Source organism: Ochotona princeps, chromosome 14 (genome assembly GCF_030435755.1).
Source record: "Ochotona princeps isolate mOchPri1 chromosome 14, mOchPri1.hap1, whole genome shotgun sequence".
Taxonomy (NCBI): Eukaryota; Metazoa; Chordata; class Mammalia; order Lagomorpha; family Ochotonidae; genus Ochotona; species Ochotona princeps.
In genome coordinates, this window is record NC_080845.1 from 29284996 (window position 1) to 29305511 (window position 20516).

Consider the following 20516-nt stretch of genomic DNA (forward strand, 5'->3'; position numbering starts at 1 on the left):
GCAGAGGTATGCAATATAGAGTTGCATAACTTGTACGTCAAACTATAGTTTGACTTTGGGCTAATTTCCAAATTTGCCTAAAAATGTTATTTACACAGCCATAATATTTCCAATGATAAATAAAACAAAGGTGGTCCTTGACAAGCAAGGTACTCCCGTGACCTGTGGGTGGAGATGGGGCCCATGGGTCAGCATGAGTGTGAGGATTTCATTTCTATTCAAAACTCATTTGTTTTTGTTTTTGTTTATGGAACTATATTATATAGGAAGCATGATTCTTGGAGGGATTTTACTTTTTACTTCACACACTTCTGTGTTTGTGCTATATAATAAGGAAACAACTTGTGATTTTTAGAAATGAAAACAAGCTTGTTAAAAATTGAATATAGCCTCACAGAAGGCATAGTCTGGGTGCAGAAATATTCCTTTAGATAGTGGGAAGAATGAAGAGAGAAGTGATGGGGGAGGAGTGGCCGAGACACACTCGGGAAGGTGCTCCACACCAGACACCAGTGGGCAAACACAAAGCATTAGTGTGGCATCACCCTGTCTCCAGCCCACCAGGAGAGCTGCTATGGGAAAATGGAGGATGAGAAGGGTTGCTGAGAATGTAGAGGAGCCAAAACCCTGGCACATAACTGGTGGGAAGCCATAGCAGTGTGACTGCTATGGAGTCCCTCAAATAACGACTGCACTGACTTTCCATATGATGCAGCACCCCCACTTCCTAGTCTATACCCCCCAAAGAATTGAGAGCTGGGCCTTGAACAGATGCTGACATACCCATGTTCCTGCTACCATGATTCGCAACAGCCAGCAGGTGAACATGGCTCAAATGCCCACAGACATAGAAATGGATACACACACAAGGTACACCTGAACAATGGAATCATGTTCAGCCTTAAGCAGGGACACAAGCCCAGATACACACTATGACATGGATGGACCCTGAGGACCTCATGGCTAGTGAAACACACCAGGCCTTCATCTGAGTCCATTTTCATGAGGTCCCTGCAGTAGTCAAATTCATAGAGAAAAGAGAAGGGTGGTAGCTAGGGGCTGAGAGTAGGAGGACATGGGGAACCTGTTCAATGATTCATAGTCTCAGATTGGAAAGATGAAAGTTCTGGAGATTGATGATGGAGACAGTGGCGCATTCATGAGAAGGTATTCAATGCCAGTGGCCTGCACACCTCAAATTGTAGCTTTGTTCTCTATCTAATTTTGTAATCTAGGTATTTGTTATCTATGTTATCATAGATTTTGTTATCTATGTATTTGCCACAATTAACATGGAGTGGGGAACAGGTTCAGCTCCCAGGAGAGAAACCCCAGGGGTCTAGCAGATACCCGGCTGCTGGTTCCCACCTGCAGTGCTTGATGAACTCGATGTTGGTGCAGCGAAGTTTGCCCAGATTCTCCTCCAGGTACTGCCGGAAACTACGCAGGGACACCTGGGTGACATCGACATAGCTGAGGAGCTCCTGGTGCAGAGTGCTGCTCAGTGCAACCAGCCTGGGGGACACAAGAGGGCAGGTGTTGCAGGCATGCCTGGGAGGGCATCCCACAATGCTGTCTGGACTCCATGTGGGATTCCCAAGCCACTGTCCAGCTTCTTCAGGTGGTCTGGAGATCCTAGAAGGACATGGTGTGTCACCTAGGGGTGCTGGATCAGAAGGGGTGTCCTTCCTGTCTAAGTGCTACCACCCAGTTGGCAAAAGAACCCCAGACCCTGCTGGATCCTCTTCCTTCCTGCAGAGGGCGCACTCTGACCATGGCTACTTGGCAGTGCTCTCCTGCAAGACAGCTCTGCCAGCCCTAAGACTGTGATGCCCAGCTACTCCTTGGGTGCCTGAAGTCTGCTCAGACACATCTCACTCCTCCCTGAAACCTGACTGAGGTCTTCTTCCATCTGGGATGGCTTTACTGGGCTCCTCCTCTGCCCCTTCTCTGTTGGCTGAACTCAGTCTCCTCCCACGCCCTCCATCACAGGCCAAGGCACTGCCTCTGGGTTCAACCCAAAGACATCCTCATAGGGTGAACAATAAAAGATGGAGTTATTGATTACAAAAAGTAGGAAAAGATAATGAGTAACAGCCTATTGTGTGGTTATCTTTGGGCATTATTTATGTGATTATCCAATACTAGACATTAGATATTAGTTGTTGATTTGGTTAAAACGATTTTTAGGAAAAGAATCAAGTGTGATGCTTTCCAAGTCCATACTCTGTGCCAAACTGCATGGCTCTGGATCTGAGCTCTGATGCTTGCTGTTTTTGTAGATTTGGGCAAAGTACTAAATCTCTTCATGGCTTGACTTCCTGCTTCCAAATAGGAATCAGAGTAGTACCAACGATCCCTGCCACATGTAGTTGTGAATCAGTTAATAAACTAAGGCACTTGGAAGAGTTAAAAAAAAAAACCCAACGGCATCCTCTTGCAGGAAGCCCCTCCCAATTTCCCCAGGAGGTGGTCCTTTCCCATCATGAATGTTGTTGGGTTCCTCGCTAGCACCCTTGTGTGCTGGCCACATGTGTCTTTTCCTCTTTGTGGCTACTCAAGGAGTTTGGCTCTGGCTCTTGGGGGGAATGGATTAGTCCAAGGAGGGCTTCTGGGGTGCCCTCTGCACCCCTGAAAGTAGCAGCCTGGCTGGACTCCTAGAGAGAGAACTCATGTCTTACTTTTGGCTCCTACTGGCATTCAGGAAGATGTGCTCCATGTCATAGATCCGGCGGCGGAAGATTCTGCTCCTGGTGTTTTGCTCTTCTTGGAATTGGAAGAACATGAGGTTCTCCTTCTTCAGCATTTCCATGACACCAGCACAGTGGCGATTCAGGCGCTCTTGGTGAAGCAACAGCTCAGCTGGAAGAGGATGGCACCCCAGCTACCCTGGGCCCCATCATCTCGTGGACTTCTAGAACAAAGTCTACCTGCCCTGTCACCAGGGCCAGCTGCTAGGCTTTGACCTCAGGGTGGCCACTAGGGAGCCAGTGCCAGGGTCTCACTGCTGATAGAGACCACTGCCTGCAGCAGCAGGGACATAGCTGGGGAGATGGAGCGTCCCTAGGAGCTGCAGACTGCAGGGGGCCTGAGATGCAGGGAGAGTCCTGGGGGGACAACAACGCAGCTCAGATGTAGACTAGCTTCCAGGATAGAGGGGGAGGAGTCAGCACCGGGCATCCAGGATCCAGGGCCCATCATAGGCTTTAGGTGGGAGCTGAGTTCCAGATCCCCCATTTGACCCCTGGTATCTGCAGTGACAGAAGTGCTGGCCAAGAATGAGTGGTGTGGTGTTGGAGTTCATCTCTCTGAGCTGTTTGCACGTGGTGCTCTGAATGGCCAGAGAGCCTGGGGCCCAAAGGGAAGCAGCCTTTCAGGTCAGGGGTCTACTTGTGTGGCATCTTCATTGCTGTGTGGAATACAGGTTTGGCTGGGATTGTGTGGGGCTCTCTAATGGAGCTTGGAACATGATCCGAGTGAAAAACCAACTGGGATCATTGAAGACTCCTACTGATGTGTGCTCTCTACCTTGCCGTTAACAGAGGCCACCACTGCAGAAAGAAATGGCTGCATACTAATGGGGACAAAAGACTACCACCTTTGGCAGGGCTGTACCTTCTATACTATTGCAGCCTCCTGAGTTATCACTTCCAACACACCCTTCTGCAGGTAAGAGAGCGATCAGGGAACCTGCCCTGAGTCACACAACCAGAGAAGGTTGAGCTTGACAGCTCTGATGCCTGAGCTAAGGGCTTGCCTCTAGGGCAGCCATCAGACAGGTGTGTGGGCAGAACTGAACTCCCAGAGAGCTAAAACAGCAAATTTTAAAAAAAATTTCCAATCAGGAGTGTGAGCACTACTTTTTCTCTGCAAGCCTGGGAGGCACAGACTCTCACATACATCTTTGGCCGTGTGATGACGACATGCTCAATGTTGCAGGGTACAAACCCAGGTGGTGGCAGACGCTGGGGGAAGGATCCTGGGTGGGTGGGCTTTCCCAGAGCAGGTAGCCCTACCTGCCCTGACGTTATGGATGTCCTTCTCAATGTGCTGGAACCTCGGCTGGTGTAGGTGCAGGCGCAGCTCCAGTTCGGAATCCAGACTGTCAATTTTGGTGGCCACCATGATCTGGGCGTTGAGGGAACACTGGTCAAACCACTTCTCAAGGTGCTCGAAGAAGCCGGTTCGAAGTCTGTGGGACAGAATAGTGAAGGTCAGCCCAGCCAGCAAATCGTGACCAGTGGGAGATCACTCCAGACCCACAGTGCTTCGCTTCTTCTTCTTCCTGGCTTTACTTGCATCTCATTGGTGAGAAATGGGTCATTGCTCCTGCTGGAGGGCTCCAGGCACTTTTGAATATTTTGGAAAGGCTGCAAAGAACAAGCTTGTGCCTAGGTCAAGGGGAGAGGTGTTTTTTCAGGAAAACTACCCCAGATCTATGGTTAAAGCACAATGCATTCTCAAGAAAGCTCACAGAAAATGTGTATGGTGAAAAAAAATCATGAATGGATCTCAAATATTTTGCACAAAAGTAAAACTTTGATTTCCTGTTTCCCACAAATTTTTTTGGGAGCACTCCCACAAGTCTGTGGTTCTGATAGGTGTTACCAAGGTCTTCCCTGGGGTGGGGTGGGGCAATGAGATGGGCAATGGGCATTTGCATCCCTATTCAATCCTCAAATGTTTACATTCAGTAGTTTTGTCAGGTTGGGTCGAAGACTGAGCCCATTTCCACGTGTTGAAGACCACTTAATTTCTTTGTATACTCTCCATGAATGCTTCTTGCCCATTTCTCTATTGGGTAATGGATGTTTTTAGAAATTATCAAGTCATAGGAACTCTATATATAATGAGGATCATTGACTTTGATGTGAATCAAAAATATTATTTCCCAACTTATTATACCTTCATTTTAAACATGTTCTTGTTTCTTTTTGTGAGACCTGGGTACCAGATGTATCCCCCTTGTAAAATTCATGGAGGCATTTATATTTAGGACCACTATACTGTTGGGTCTGTATGCTTTCCTTCAACACCCAAACTCAGTCAGCCAGACACAGACCTTTCCTCTGCTTAGTCATAATCTGGATGGCACAGTGCTTGCTGTAAGACTCTGGTATTACAGGATATACTCACATCTTGGAGCTAACTGCTTCCTGTTTTGGAGATTTTGGCTAAACGACCAATTATCTGAGCTTTGGTGAGTGCATCTATAAAGTGGGATTAACTGTGATAAAGCAGATTAAATACTCTTGGTAAAGGACAGCTCTCATGGTGGGCCTTGTGGACATCTGTCCTGTGAACCACGGATGGAGAGGACAGACAATGGTCTGTGGTAGACCAAGGGAACAGATGGTATTGGGGTCAAGATATTTTCCTGAAACCTGACTGTGTCTCTGGTCATATGTCCATATGTTAACATAGGAGGTGGACAAGCCAGAGACACTGCAGTTGCCAAGTCCTACCCATGCCGTTATGCAGGCAGGAGAGCAAGGAAAGTGCCTTTCAAAACTTAATGCAAATCCCCACACTTGCTCCAGCTCTAACACAAAGGTCCAGAAACATGGCAGCTAGGGAAGGAGAATTTGTGAGGGGCAAGATTACAAACCATTTCTTTACTCTTCATGGGTTTCTGTCTTGTGTAATGAATGTGTCATGTCATTAGTGCAAAATTCAATCCTTGATATACTTGTTCCTACGATTTAAAAACAATAGAAACTCTTTGATCATGAATGCCCCAGACCAGAACCCAGAAGTGCCTGGAGATCTTCCTCTCTATGCACTAGTTCCAGGCCAGCAGGGCATATGGGGCTGGACACAGCAGTCTGTCTCTTTCTTTCTCTCTCTTAGGGCCTATTAGGGTATCATTAGGATATCAGTGACTGCAAATCCTTTCTCAACATTTTTTGTAATTGGCTATTTTCTTCACCTCAAACCCTCCTGCAGTTACTGACAATTTTTCTTGAGGTGAAACTAGATCATTTTTTGGCATATCATCTTGTTGAGTAATCTCAGAGCAAGAGAAGGAGAATAAAAAGATTTTCTACTCACTGTTTCTTAATCTCTAAGATTAGCTTGGATGGAATGATCACTTGTTCTATGAACTTGGTGCTGGAAGTGTCATTGATGAGCCTGGCCAAGAAGTTGGAGTGGGGTTTCTGACAGCTTTGTTCTTCCTCCTCCAGGGACACGAACAGGAAGTATGTGTTTCCACTGGCAGTGGTAAAGGACTCCAGGTCTTTGCAGGGCATTTCCTCGGCACTGCCTTCCTTGTCCTCAGCCTGAGCAAGTCACAAGGCATTTGTTTGCTTATTTTTAGATTTTATTTTTTAAAAATTTATTTGAAAGGCAAAGAGACAGGGACAAAGGGAGAGACAGGGATCTTCCATCCACTGTTCACTCACTAAATGACTACAATATCCAGGGCTGGGTCAGCCCAAAACCAGGAGCCTGGAGCTTCCTCTGAGTCTCTCGTGTGGTTGACAGGGACCCGGATTAGAAGCAGAGCAGCCAGGGCTCAAGCTGGCACTCTTGGGGGGATGCTGACATCCAGAGCAACAGCTTAACCCACTGTCCTACAGTGCCAGCCTCAAGAACAAGACTCTGACACTTGACATCATCAGATGAACCTGTGGGATGCAGACTGTGCTTGCTGACATCACCAACAACAAGCCTGTGGGGCAGTCTTTCTGACAACTGTTTTAGATCTGTTCCCACACAACACTTTTAGAACTGGGAACTTAGATGCCAGAACTCTGGTTTCTGATTTTTCTTTAAACATCAGAAAATATGTCAACATGCAGCTTTCATTCCCACCCAGCCCTTTGCCTAGGGCTGAATCGTGGCTGTTTGCAATACTCATTGTTTTCCACAGGATCCCATACTTTCCAGCCCCCTTTTCTATCTTGTACCCATGGGGTGTTTGACTTTAGGTTCCCCTCTCTGAAAGAAGCCTCACACATCAATTCTGTCGCAGCTTAAGAACGGGGGCTTTTGCAGTTCTGTCATGGTAGAACTCAAGTGACTGGTGAATTACAGGAATGAGAATGACGAAGATGGAAGCCATTCTCTCTGTGTACACGGTGGGGATCAGTCAGACAGCTTACAGATGGTCCTTTGGGTGACCCACAACTCGAGAACAGGGAGGGAGCGAGAAGGGACGGATGCACTGGGGTTCAGCAGGGGCTTAGGGAGAGGAGCTGAGAATGTGGGAGGAAGCAGAAAGGCAAGAGGAAAGCACGTGGTGACCGGGCGACAGCAGAGCAGGGTGCTGGGATGGCAGCTGGGAAAATGTTGTTGTGAGGGAAGGGTAGGATGCCCAATGGCAAACCTATGATGGGCTGAGTGCTTTGGTAGTGGTCTGTCTGTACCTCCATGGGCACCGACTGTTGGGGAGCCAGCTCAGGCTTGAGACAAGGCAAGGGACCAGCACAGCAACATTTCTATGCCCCAGGAACAAGGTAGCTGCTACCTACCTCTTCCACCGATAAGATCTCATACTCTTCCTGCACACCTTCCTCTTGTTCATTCTCCTCTTCCTCCACCTCTGCCTCCTCTTCTTCTTCTTCCTCCTCTTCCTCTTCCTCTTCATCTGCCTCATCCTGTTTTTTTTCTGGAAGCTTCTCTTTTTCTTGGCCTTGGGGTGAGTTTGCCTCCTGCTCAGCCTTTGTTTCCCCTGCTTCTCTCACAGAGTCCTCCCCAGACTCATCCACTGCATCACTCAGGCCAGACTTCTGCTCTGGGCTGTGCGCCTCCTCGGTGACAGAGGACACCACTTCCAGGGCCTCCTCTTCCTCCTCCAGCTCTTCTACTGGCTTCTGAAGACTTGCCGCTTGCCTTTTGCTTTCCTCTCCTGCATTTGGTTCCATGCTCACCATTGGCTTCATCCACAGTCTCCTCTTTCTCTTCATGAAGAGCTTCTCATGGGCTCCTGGTGGCCGCCAGTGCCAGGGGAAGAGGGATGAACACATGGGTTACCAGTGCTGCCTGAATGGGGCCTCCCACCCAATGCACAGAAACCCAAGAGAAAAGGTGGGGGAACTGGATAGGACTTGTGTTTAGTTACCTGGTTCCCTGACCTTGAAAATGACTTCTCCAGCCAAGTTCTACAAAGGGGGAGAAAGAATACACACACACACACACACACACGAGTGACTGATATGTCATTGTCCAGCTCTTCAATAGCTGCTGTTGGCTTTGATCATTTGATTTCACTGCAAATAATCAGAGGGTCCCCCATTTAGGAAACTGGTTTTCGTTCAACCCAAGTGGATGAGCAAACCTTTCCAGCATGCCAGGGGCAGTGATGCAGTAAAAGTTCAGGCTGATACAGTTTTGTATGGTAAGACAGGTATCAGTTGAGGGATGCAAAGAAGTGGCAGGAACCCACTGCACAGGGTGCTGGGTAGAGACGGAGAGAATACAGATTTGTGTGTGTGTGTGTGTGTGTGTGTGTGTGTGTGTGTATGTGTGTGTGTGTTTTGGGGAGGGTTTTTGTGAACCCTTCCATGCCCCTGTCCTATGGGCTGCGAGTGAAACTGGGGACATTTCATGTAATGAGTAGCAGTGTGGACTGCAGTAGGCAAGTCCGGATTTGAATCTCAGCTTATTACAAGCTGAGCAACCCAAATAAGTTCTTTCAGCTCCATAGGGTTTTGTGAAATGAGAGTCATCACGATGCCCACGCTGAACATGGGCAAATGAGTTAAATAATCTCAAAGGGTAGACAGTGAGCTCACTCTCCTGCATCTTGGTCTCTGCTTCACCCCAGGTGTCACAGGCAGCCTGCACTGGCAGTCTGAGCTGGGATTCCTTCCCAGGACAGTTCATCTCTGAAACAGAGCTAAGTCTCCCTTCTATGTAGAAAATCCTTGGCCAGCTTCTGAGCCAACTCAGGACATTTACACATTGGTCACATGCGATTCTTGATGGGTATGAGGGAGAAATGGTCAAACTTGGGGATTCAAACCCAGATGTTCCAGGAACGGTTGTCCTGACGCAGGGTCATGTCTGGATTATATACACCAGATCATGAGCTAAGAGGAGATGAAGTTGAATATGGATTAGTACAACATATTGGTCCTTCAGGAAACACCTGCAGATTGGGTGTTCATCAAGTTGAGTGTTCCTGCGACCAAGTACAAGCAAGTTCAGAGACCAGAGATATGGCAGGGAGTGAGGAAAGGGAGAGCAGGAGCCAGGATTGCATGGTTGGGATCCTTGGTAATAGACTGTGAGTCTGGGTGGATTTGGGATGTCAAGAGAGGAGAACCCCCACAGAGGAAGCATGGTGGGGAAGGAGGGGTAGCAAACATGGGACATGTGTTAGGAGTAGGATGAATCAAGGAGCACCGAGGCGGGAAGCAGAGTGGTCACCCAGGGGCCATAGGATAGACTTGATGAGGGCTATAGGGTCAGTGAGGAGGAGGACAGTGTCAGAGGTGTGTTTGGAGAGAATTATGTTGGTGGGGATGGGTGCAATGAATGGAACACACAATGCCATACACATTAGACTTGCTATTGTAAGCCCACCTGTCCTTGAGCCCTGAGTTTGGAGTCTTTCAAACTCTTCTAAACAGAGGGTGAGACAGACTCTTAAAACACTCTGCCAGCCTCTTTCTGCCTGATGTCCTGCTCTGGACATGAACTCTGCAGGGTAGTGTAGTTTTGACATCCCCATGAGAACGAGAAGTTGCCTCCTCCTATATGCTTCCCTTGTGAGTCGCTAAGTGCACCAGATCTCTCTCCATACCTGTTCAAAGACTTCCCGGACGAAGAAGTGTTGGCTGAGTTTGGAGCTGTAGTAATTGAGTTCTTTCAGTATGATCCTTGGGTAGGCCATCACTTCCTTTGTCAGGAGGTTGTGAAAACATTTGTACCTGGTGGGGAGGGAGGGAGGGAGTGAGGGGAGACCAAAAGTGGAGCTCAGCTGAACTTGGTGGACCCCAGACTCTTGCTCCCCAGGAAGTGGGATGCCATCTAGGTGTTAGATCTACAGAGAGCAGCTCTGTGTACACTTCCTGACACAACAATCCTTCATATTGCTCCTTTTTCTTTGCCAAACAGACAAAGCAAAACACAAAAGACAAATACACATGAGATAGTGTTCTGCTTATCACAATGTGGCTTCCCTCATCCTATCCACTATCTCCTGAACTTGACCTGCATTATCCCCACAAACCCCCAACCACCTGCAAGCCCCGCTATGTATCTGTTTCTCAGGTAAGGAGGCAAAGGCCCCAGGAATTTCTTACTTGCCTAAAGTTCTGCTTCTGAATTTAAGTACTACAGTTGATTGGCAGTGCAGTACTGTTTCTGTGAGTGCCCTTACAGAATAAATAAGTGGTACAAAGACAAGGTCCAAGGAAATTTACAGAAAACTGAAACAAGGTTGACAAATTAGAACAAATTGAAAAAAAAGCCAGTTAGGGAATAGTTAAATCATGATGAACTGTTTTAACAGATTTTATATGGTCTTTGAAAAAGTTTGATGTGTCTGCAGCTGAAGAAAAATGTGCATAGTATAACTTAACCTTTATTTTAAAAACTCGATGTATGTAGGTCTATGTGCTCATGGATGGGCATGTGATGATGATAAAAAGAAACCTGGGCAGAAAGGAGGACAAAAATCTAGGTTTCTAGTGGTTTACTTCCCCCCTTCCTTTTAACAAAGAACAATTATATTTAAGTTTTAAGAAGGCAGACCTAGGGTCTGGCATGATGCACTAGTGGTTAAATCCTTGCCTTACATGTGCCAGGATCCCATAGGGGTGCCAGATCATGTCCAGGCTGGTCCACTTCCCATCCAGCTCCCTGCTTGTGGCCTGGGAAAGCAGTGGAGGTTGACCCAAGCCTTGGCATCCTGTACCTGCGTGGGAGACCTGGAAGAAGCTCCTGGCTCCTGGCTTTGGATCTGCTGAGCAACAGCTGTTGCAGCCACCCGGGAAGTGAACCAGCAGATGGAAGATCTTTCTCTCTGCCTTCCTTCTCTCTGTAAATCTGCTTTTCCAATAAAAATAAGTAAATATTTTTAAAAGGGGGGGACAGACCCAAGTTCTTGGCCTTTGAATTCCTTCAAGAACTCTAGGATTCTTGGATAGGATGCCTGAGACCTTAACTCTGAATTGCAGGTTGCTTTCATCCTGTCTTTTGGGGTCTGGCCAGCCTACCTGGATTTCATGGTCTTTAGACAATGCCTGGCCTTGCTCAGGTATATCTTCAGTGTTTCTTCATGGCTTTGCTGCCTCAGTTGGTCCACGAGCCTATCGAGGTGAGCTTCCTGGGACTGGCAGCCACCCCCCGGAAAAAGAAGAAGCTGACATGAGCTGAGCTGTTGAGTGCTAGGGAGCCAAGGGACATGAAGACTCTCCCACCTCTGGAACCTAGGGCAGGTCGGGGCGGGTGGGGGGCATCCTTTCTTACAGAAGGTGCTGCAAATCTGCCAGTGCCCTCTCATCTTTGCACATTGAGCCTCCCTCCAGGTTCTTCCTTGTGTCTGGAATGTTCTCTGCTGAGCACAACTGTGGGCACCTGACTCAGGAGGGATTTCCCAGGGACAGCACCCTCTCACATGCCCACCTAGTCAGGCCCATGCTATGGCTTTTGGAGGCCCTGCTTCTTGCTTTCCTTCTCATCAGTCATACTGATCAGCACTCCCTAAACTGTGTGCTGGGCGGCAGCCTAACTCCTGGCAGGCAAGGGCCTGCGACCTACCAGATGTACATTCCCCTATTATCTGATATGATTCTCAACCTTGACGCAGCTTGCTACAGGAATGATGTGTGTTTCACTGTAACAGGAACTTGAGGTGTCAGTCCCTCCCACCTACTAGAATGTGAAGCCTTAGCAGACCCCAGATGGGAGAACTTGGTGTTGGCTTCTTCCCTTCTTTTGCGAATGTGACAGCGAATCAGCAAATCCAAGCCTTTACCAACAAACACTCTGAGAGCCTGGGCCAGGGCAGCTCTCTCTACAGCCGCTTCCAGACGGAAGCCAGAAGGAGCTCAGATATCTCACCAGTACGACCCTCCAGCAGGGGGTGGGACTTTACACTTTCTTGCAACCTCTGCTATGTCAAGGTCAAGCCACCTTCTCCCAAAGGGGAGATGTACCCCCCTCTTCCCAGAGTCCCAGCATGCAGCTGGCACAGTTCTCTGGTGGGGATGACCACTACTCCCATCCATATCATTAACACTTTTTCAGTTTATGGTTGGATGTGGGTTCTAGGACCTATTCTGGGTATGTCGTTGGTTATAGTTGGGTAGGGCCCACCCCCCGGGCTCCTCGGGGGCACCCAGGGCCTGCACCTGACTCTCCTGATTGTGCTTCTGCCGCCGCTGCTCCATCCTCTTCTCTAGCTCCACCTCCTGCAGCAGCAGAGTGTCTTGGCACTTCTCCCATAGCTGCACGGCTTCTTGGAAGTAGCTGAAGAGGTCTGAGCTCTGCCGCTCTGTCTGCTTGGCCAGGGCCTCAAAGGATTTCTGTGGTGACAGAATCCACAGTAGGAGCCTGGAGGGCTGACTGGCTCAGGGTTGCAAGAAAAGGGCCCACTCAAGGGGCCCTGGACCTCCCAGAACTGTCATTCCCTGGGATCCTGTCTCTCAAAGTCAACTTCCAGGCTGCACTTGAGTTTCCGTGGCTTTCCTGCTCGTTAAGATAGTGTCTCTGGGTTGCCTGGCTTTAAATTTCCATTTCTAGACCTGTCTTCTATCCCACTGAAGCCACTGACAGGACCAACTGTAGACAGACCACCAGCCAGGGACCCTGGGTGGGAAATTTCCACCTTGGCTTGGATCATTTTGGGGTTTCAGAGTTTCCTGACTCAGAACACCTGGGCCAGATACCTCACCTGCTGTTAAAGCCCTCCCACCACCCACCTCTCCCTGGCCTGGGCCAAAGCTGGCAACATGTGGCTTTACAAGCTAAATTGGGCCTGCATCTAGGTTTTTGTTTATTTTTTTTAGCTCTTTGGCCTGAGCATGACCTGTCCAGTTTAAAATGATTCGAGGAAAAAAAAAAGTGGCTGATATTGTAGCACAGTGAATTAAGCTGCCACTTGGGATGCCAGCATTTGGTACTGGAGAATCTGTTTAAATCCCACCTGTTTCTGCTTCCATTCTAACTCCCTGCTAATGAACCTGGGAAAGGAGCCACAGATAACCCAAGTGCTTCGGCACCTGCCACCTTCATTAGAGGCCAGAAGGAAGTTGCAGGTTCCTGGCTTCAACCTGGCCCAGCCCTGGCTGCTGTGGCCATTCAGACAGTGAACCAGCTGATGGAATCAACAGATACTCTGTCATTCCGCCTTTCAAATAAGTAAGACCTTTTTAGAAAAGCAAAAGAAGCTAATGAGGTGAGAATTCCATGAAATCTAAGTTTCAGAGTGTGTCACTCAGGTTACTGGGACACAGCCATATCTGTTTCTGCACTGCCTAGGGCAAATCCATGGGCTGTTCTTCACAGGGAACATGTGTAGACCCCACCACTAGATGACAGGCATCCTGAGGCTGGGGGCCCAGGGTCAGCCAGCCTTGAACTCTCAGGGTTTGAGGGAGCTTTCCTGGAGTTCCCACCTAAAAGGGCGGGAGGGGTCAGATGCAGGGGAGTGACCAGCACAGGGGGCTTTGCTCTGAGGGTTTGGAGTAAGCAGACACATTGGGGACTCGCGAGTTGGCATGCCCCGTTGCTGCTCACTTCCAGTTTCCTACAGCCCAGTGCACTGGGATAAGCCCCTTGCACACTCATCCCTGGCTGCAGGGTCCCCAGCACGCACATCCAAGAGCTCCAGCTTCTTCTCCATCTTTCGCTGGAGTGTTCCCACCATGTGGAAGAAGGTTGGGCTCACCACACTCTCCGCCTCTGCCTCGCTGAAGGCTTTCCAGTCTAGTAGCTGCTTCTGGAAGGGATGACATTGTGGCAAGGCCCGGCTCAGGGCTGCAGACCATGGCTGGGTGCCGCCCCACCTTGGCAGGACTCAGGGTTAGTGTTATCTAAGGGGTTTGGGGTGGTGGCCATAACCCATGGAAGAACAATGCCCGGTGCCAAGTGTGAGTAGAAGGGCAAGGTGCAGCCTGAGGTGGTTCAGAGAGCACATGGCTTCCTTTCACATGGGTGGGGAACTTCCTAAGGGAGGTGCCTGAGAGATGGCTTAGGTCAGCTGGGGAGGGGCTGGGCAGATGCCCAGAGGCTGGGGAGTGAGTGGCTGTTGCTGGGCTCCATGTTAGGGAGGAGACTGGTGGGCGCATCAAGCCCCAGCCCCTTGCTCCTCTCTTTGGGCGCACCTTGCAATCCTGCACCCGAACCAGGCATTCCTGCCAGGTCTTCTCATGGAGCAGGCGGAGCCGCATCCCACTGTCCGTGTGGTAGGTGTCTCCACGGGAGGGCAGAAAGCAACACATAGGTCAGCATAGCGAGAGGGAGTAGAAGGGAGCTGTCCCCTCCATACCACTGCTAGCCTCCTTCCACGCCCCAGTGAATGCCTGTACCTCCAAGGCTCTTGAGGTACAGATTGGTAATGCCCTCTCAGCTTTCTCCTCATGCAGTCTCTGATGCCCCAACAACTTAAGTGCCCTCCCACTCCACCATGATGGACTCCTCTCCATCTATTCTGATTATTTCTGACCCTGATTCTAGACTCAGTTTAGCTGCACTGAAACCCTAACACGGCCAGAAGGGTGCCCATGGACTGTGTTCACAGGTCCTGAGTGGGTAACAGCTCAAGGACTTGCTCCAGCAGAAGGTGTGGAAGCCCTTCCCTCTGCTCCTGATGTACAGGAAACAACGTGGCTGATGTCTTAGATGAGCATCTGCTGTTGCATGCTCCTGACAGCACATGGCAAGAGCACACAGACATTCTGTGGGCTCTGTGACAGGAGCTGGAGGGGGAGGGCAGAGCAGATGGCAATGGGGTGTAGGTTCAGGATGCTGGACAGGGTTAGCAGGCACTGGCTCAGAAACAGGAGAAGCTCCCAGTCCGTGGCCAGGCATCCCCAGCCTTTCAGGAGGGTCATAGGGATGGACTTTCTGCCCACTTCCCTGCTTCCACTCTTGCAGTGTGCTGACCTCAGTGCCCCATTGTGGGTTCCCAGTGCCCCCAAGGTGAAGCTCAGTCTCCCCAGGTCTACCTAGGGTAGTTGGCCCCTTTGGATCTTCCAGCCTTTTTTTTGCTGCTGCGTTCTTTTCTAGAGCCCCAGCTCTGCTTTGCTTCAGAATGTACACCTGCTTGGAACACATCTTCCTACCAGCCATTTTTGCCTTGCCACTTCCTTGTTCAAGTCTTCCATGACTTAACCCTGGCTGGGTCCCTGGCCATGGGGTCACAGGGCTGGCGACCCATCTACTCCCTATTGTTAATGTCCTGCTTGGCTTGCCTTCTTAGGACTGGATACATTCATGGGTAGAGTCAGCTGCTGATTGTCCCTGGCCCAGTACAAATGCCTGTTCCTAGGAGGTGAAGAACCAACAGTAGCCATTGCGATTATTTAGAATCTCAGGGCTCTCACATAAACACTCTGAGAGAACTAGGCATGTTGCTGAATGTGATGAGCCCAAGAACCAAGCCAGAAAGAGTTATGTCCGTTCATTGGCTGTGTGACCCTAGGCAGAGTTCAATCTGGGTCTCCCATGTGGGTGTCAGAGACCCAATCACCTGAGCCATCGCTGCTGCCTCCCAGGGTCTGCATTGGTGGGAAGCTGAAATCAGAAGCCAGAGCCAGTGAACCCAGACACCCTAATATAGGATAGAGGCCTCCTACCAGACGAGATGCCCAAGTCTACAGAGCATTTTTTAAGCACTACCACTTATGATTTGATGCTGGCTATTAGCTGGGCCCTCCACATGTCTGGACATCCACCTGTAAGGTAGACCCCAGTATTACTCCTTCTGACACCCCCATTTCACAAAGAAAGAAACTGAGGCCATAAGATGGCTCTGACTACCCTAAGGCCACACAGCTGACATGGATGTCAAACCCTTGTTCCTGATGGTAAGACCATAGGCTTTGCCCCATGCTCCTGAGACATGGTCGTTGGAGCCATCCCTCTGTCTCCACACTTGGGTCAGGGGTTGGGGTCAGAGTTCATGGCTGACATAGATTGCGGGGGATCTTGGGAGGGAGGAAGCCCTAGCTAAGGCTCTCAGAGCTTATGGTCTCTGATCCCTGCTTCCTTAGGAAGGAGGTGCCACCACTTCTTCCTCCTACCTGGCTGCCCAGCCAACCTATGATGGATCTGTGACTGTACTCAGCAGAGCCTCCCAGCATCACTCACCGAGCTGCTTGTTCAGGGAGTTGAGAGAGGAGTGCCACTCATTCAGGCGATCCTTGTTATAAGTGGGGGGCAAGAGGTCGCTGGGGAAGGCAGACAGAGGAAAGCATGTGTGAGCCAGCGCTCGCTCACCAGAACTGTGAGCACTTCTGAGGAGTGTGTCTGCAGCACCTGAAGAACCAAGGGGCACCTGCCGGGGACTTCCTGGTGCCAGAAACACATGACACAGACAGATGTGCTAATACTAAAGAGCAAGTTGCTGATGAGAACGCAAGGCTGACTTCTCCCAGTTTCTATTACTTGGCCAAGGAAGCCTACTGCTAGGAACCTCCTTTGAGATAAAAGCAGAAAATGCATGCAAAGTACACATGTGAGGACCCTCACTTTAATAGGACTTTACATAAACCTGCATAATACAAATTTATTGGAAGACTCTTCATATCCAACAATAGAAAGCTTCTAACTAAAGTCATTAATCCTCTTAGAAAAACAATGTAGCCCAGACACCAATGGTCAGTTTCATTAGCTTCTTCCACTGGGAGGAGGAGTCTGTTCCTCCATCCCAGGAACCCAGGTGTAGCCATGTGATTGCTGTGGTCAGTGGGACACTAGCATGCACGACCTAGTCAAGGTTTGCATGTGACCTTGCCCTCTTGTGTGACCTAGGAGAGGAACCCAGGGACCTTGTGGGAGTCGTATGGTCCTGTCAGTACCCACCCTGCCTCTGACTCATAGGGTAGCCCCTGCTGTTCTCTGTCCGGGTCATGTGGCTCGCTCAGCACAAGTCCAACACTGCTGTTATACAGTCTCCCAGTTCTGGCAAGGAGTGTCTATGTGGATACATTGCTTGTCAACATCTCTCCCTCCTTCTGGATGGGTGGTTGACCAGCCTTAGGTGTGCATGGCCTGTGAGAGGCATGGGGCAAGGCAGAGAGGAAAGTGGCACACACACCTTTCTGAGAAGGCTTTCTTAGGAGAGCATAGTGCCTGAGTGAGGGGAAAGGCATTCCTGCAATTAGATCGACAGTCCTGGGGACCATATGTCTCCCCCAGAGAAGGCCTGGCCTTGTCTGGCTGCTGCTGGCCAAATTGTGGGAGCAGTTACAAGAGATGGGGTCCTGGACATGAGCTCAGGGGCTCAGTGCCGCCTCCTAGAGGTGCTGGCATGTAACTGTTTGAGGGCAGCTGGAGTCCAAAAGAGAGTCCAGAACTGTGCCTCAAGGGATGGGACCAGGAAACAACACACTTTGTCCAGGAACTCAGAGTCAGAAATGTGTTGAATTATTGCAAACAGCACAGGTGCTTTTTCAGGCTTGTTAATGTAAACCTGAATCACAAGATAGAATGGAGCAGGTGGTGCCTGCCTTGGGGAACCCCTATGGCTCAGGTCACATGGGATCCTAACAGCCATTTATATTCTAGGACTTTGATTCTAAGGTGGGTGAGAGGTGCAGATAAGAAGAGCCTGTGTCACGGCACTGTCAGATGGGAAGAAGGGACACTCCCCAACCCAGGAAGCATCTCCAGCGGGCAGGGCCACACTGCTCAGGGTACCAGCTGCACAGTGCCCCGGCTGTAGGCCTTCAGGATCCAGAGCTCTTAATGGGCAGCCTAGCAAACAACTTTGCTATGGGTTCAGAGCTGAGCATAGACTCTCAGGCAGGAAGAGCGCCCATGCCCGCTGATAGCAGCAACCTCCCCACTGGCATTCCAGCCTCCAGTGTCAGACCCACTGAAGCTAGCGAAGCCTCTGCTACCTCACTGCCCTCAACAGAAGGTCTAAGCTCCTGGCCATGGCCCACAGACCCCACAGGCCTCCCTTCCACAGGACCCTCAAACCCAACTCCCCACAACCCCCTACCCACACCATCCGTACCAGATGGAGCACAGGTGCTCCAGCCGCTTCTTCTGCAGGACTTCCTGGGTCACCAGCAGGTCCTCCAGCTCCTTTTTCACTGCTGGAGGAGCCTGGATGCTCTCGCTGGCCATGAACTCACTGGGCAGCCAGACACAGCATCATGCAGAGAGGAAAGGAGACAAGAGGAGAGGTGGGGGCCGGTGGGGGTGGGGAGGAGGGTGAGTGTATGAGAGGGAGGGTGACTCAGGGTAGAAGACTCAGAGCTCTGGGGCTTCTACCATCACGGGGACACTGAAGGGCAGGGTGGGGGTGGCATGTAGGAAGAAGGGAGGGAAGGGCCAACGAAACCCTCACAGCATGGCACGTGCCTGCTCAGATCACACGGAGCTGCTGACAGATGCCTGTCAGCTCTGGAAGCCTTGCCCGAGCCTCCGCTCCTACCCCCAGTACCCCATCCCTGATCTCCTCCCCCACCCTTGGCCTTCCACTGCTGGTGCTTTGGATGTATGCAGTGGTTTTGTGACTTTGGCCCAACAGACGCATTCCTCGCAGGGTGGCCAGGCTGACCTGAACTCCTGCAGCATGGCCTCCTTCTTGAGCGCTTTCCAGGCATCCACCAGGCCCTGCCAGCGGTGGCGGGTGTCCAGCTCCTGCTGTAGGGTGGCCTCCATCAGGTTGACGAACAGCTGGGAAATGGCCCTCCGGTTGCCCAGCAGGGCGTGGTTCATGATCTGTGGTCACAGGTGAGGCAGGGCTACAACTCAGCAAGATTCTCACATAGAGAATGAAGCATGGTAAGAAAGGGGTGGTGGGTGACTGGGAGGCTCCCTGAGTAGGTACAGGCTGAGGAGTGGAGTGGGATAGCGGCAAACTGGGAGGAGTCCCCCAGGGGTCAGTAGGCAGCTGAGGAAGCTGCCTGGGGCTGAGCAGTCATGGACAAGTGACAAGGGTCTTCCTGGAAGGCTTCACCACGAGTGGACCACACAATGCTCAACTCAGCTCCAGGCCACATCAGATCATTTATCAAGGGGAAAGGAGTAGAGCATTCCCATGGGCTCTAGGCTGCTCACCATTTTTAAAATAAACTTGTCCCTAATGCAGAGTGCTCACGCCAGGACAATAAGAGGTGGGACCCAGGGCCCTGATGAGGACAGAGCTAGAACATTCTCTAGGCAGATCTCCCAGTAACTGTCACCTGGGCACCCTTGGCGGGAGGGAGGGACAGTGCTTCATTGTGTGGCCCTGTTCTGCCCTTCAGCATTCCTGCTCCTGTTATGTCATGGGAATAGCCTCAAATGCCAACCCAAACCACCCAAAGCATGCTGGTGAAGCGGGGGCCCTGTCTAGCACAGCACATGGAGACCCCATTGGTGCTTTTCATTGGAGACCGAGGTTTGAGGCCAGCTGTGCTTCCTGGCTGGGGAATACTAACAGGGGTTTGTTCAGGCTCCATAGCCACACTCTGGCCAATTAGAGTGATAACATTTGCATGATTAAATGAGCAAAATGCACCAAGGTCAAGTAGCAAGTGCCAGTTCCTATAGTGAGTACAGGAAACAAGGCATGGAAAGATAACCGGAACTTGGAGAGCTCTCACTCTCCCAGGAACACTATGTCTACAGTTTTGGTGTTCTCCTCTGTCCCACAAGAGCTTCCACTGCTGAGTCCTGGCAGGTATCATAGTCATGAATGGGTGGGAGGCCCTTACAGGTGCAAGTGCAGTTATTTTGGGAGCTTCACATCTGGGCCATGGAGAGAGAGGGCTAGATTCCTCCTTGCCAACCTTGTGCCTACACCGTGTCGAGGGCACCACACCTAGATGCGTGCTGTACCATCTGTGATTCTGAACACCTACACTCATTTCAGCCCGCGCTGCTGCCAGGAGACTCAGCTCAGCCACGCCACTGCCAGGAAATCCACAAATGCAAAATGTACCCCTGGGCAGCCAGAAGTGGTCCTCCTTTCTCATAGCCAAGGGCCCAAACTGTATCCTGACTTTAAAGACATCAAACAAGTGTGACATTCACGTTTCCCATCCCCCAAGAGAGCAGCTGGCGGAGGCTGGAGGTGTGGGTAAGAGGAGGCAGTGGGGACAGAAGTAAGAGGCAAGTATGGCTCAGCAGTAGGTACTGACAAGAGGCCCAGGAGAGAGCAGAGCAGCTGCAAAACCGAGACAGGGGCAGAGTGGAGCTGCTCAGGAGGGCGGAGATTGCCCTGAGACCACAACAGTCCCCAAAGAATGACAGTGTAGCCACTGATCCATCACACAGAGTAGCTGAGAAACATGCCAGGAGGCACACACAGTGCAAGCATCAATGCTGGGGTAGGTGTTGGGCATAGCAGTTAAGATGCTATCTGGGATGTCCGCATCACACATCAGACTGCCTGGGTCCCA

The 20516-nt window shown here is 50.5% G+C and overlaps 1 protein-coding gene across 1 annotated transcript in view; it reads right to left on the reverse strand.

Annotated features, from left to right (window-relative positions):
• The window catches only part of CCDC180 (coiled-coil domain containing 180), a 45272-nt gene that overhangs the window by 19818 nt on the left and 4938 nt on the right, over positions 1-20516 (reverse strand). Inside the window, exons 8-21 of the mRNA XM_058672704.1 lie at positions 18689-18852; positions 18140-18259; positions 16267-16346; positions 14280-14368; positions 13772-13894; positions 12306-12479; positions 11169-11284; positions 9752-9878; positions 8066-8105; positions 7476-7930; positions 6052-6281; positions 4017-4192; positions 2682-2862; positions 1369-1515 (exon numbers count right to left, since the gene is read on the reverse strand). Coding sequence (XP_058528687.1) covers positions 1369-1515; positions 2682-2862; positions 4017-4192; positions 6052-6281; positions 7476-7930; positions 8066-8105; positions 9752-9878; positions 11169-11284; positions 12306-12479; positions 13772-13894; positions 14280-14368; positions 16267-16346; positions 18140-18259; positions 18689-18852 — 2222 coding nt within the window. The remainder of the gene's footprint in view (positions 1-1368; positions 1516-2681; positions 2863-4016; positions 4193-6051; positions 6282-7475; positions 7931-8065; positions 8106-9751; positions 9879-11168; positions 11285-12305; positions 12480-13771; positions 13895-14279; positions 14369-16266; positions 16347-18139; positions 18260-18688; positions 18853-20516) is intronic.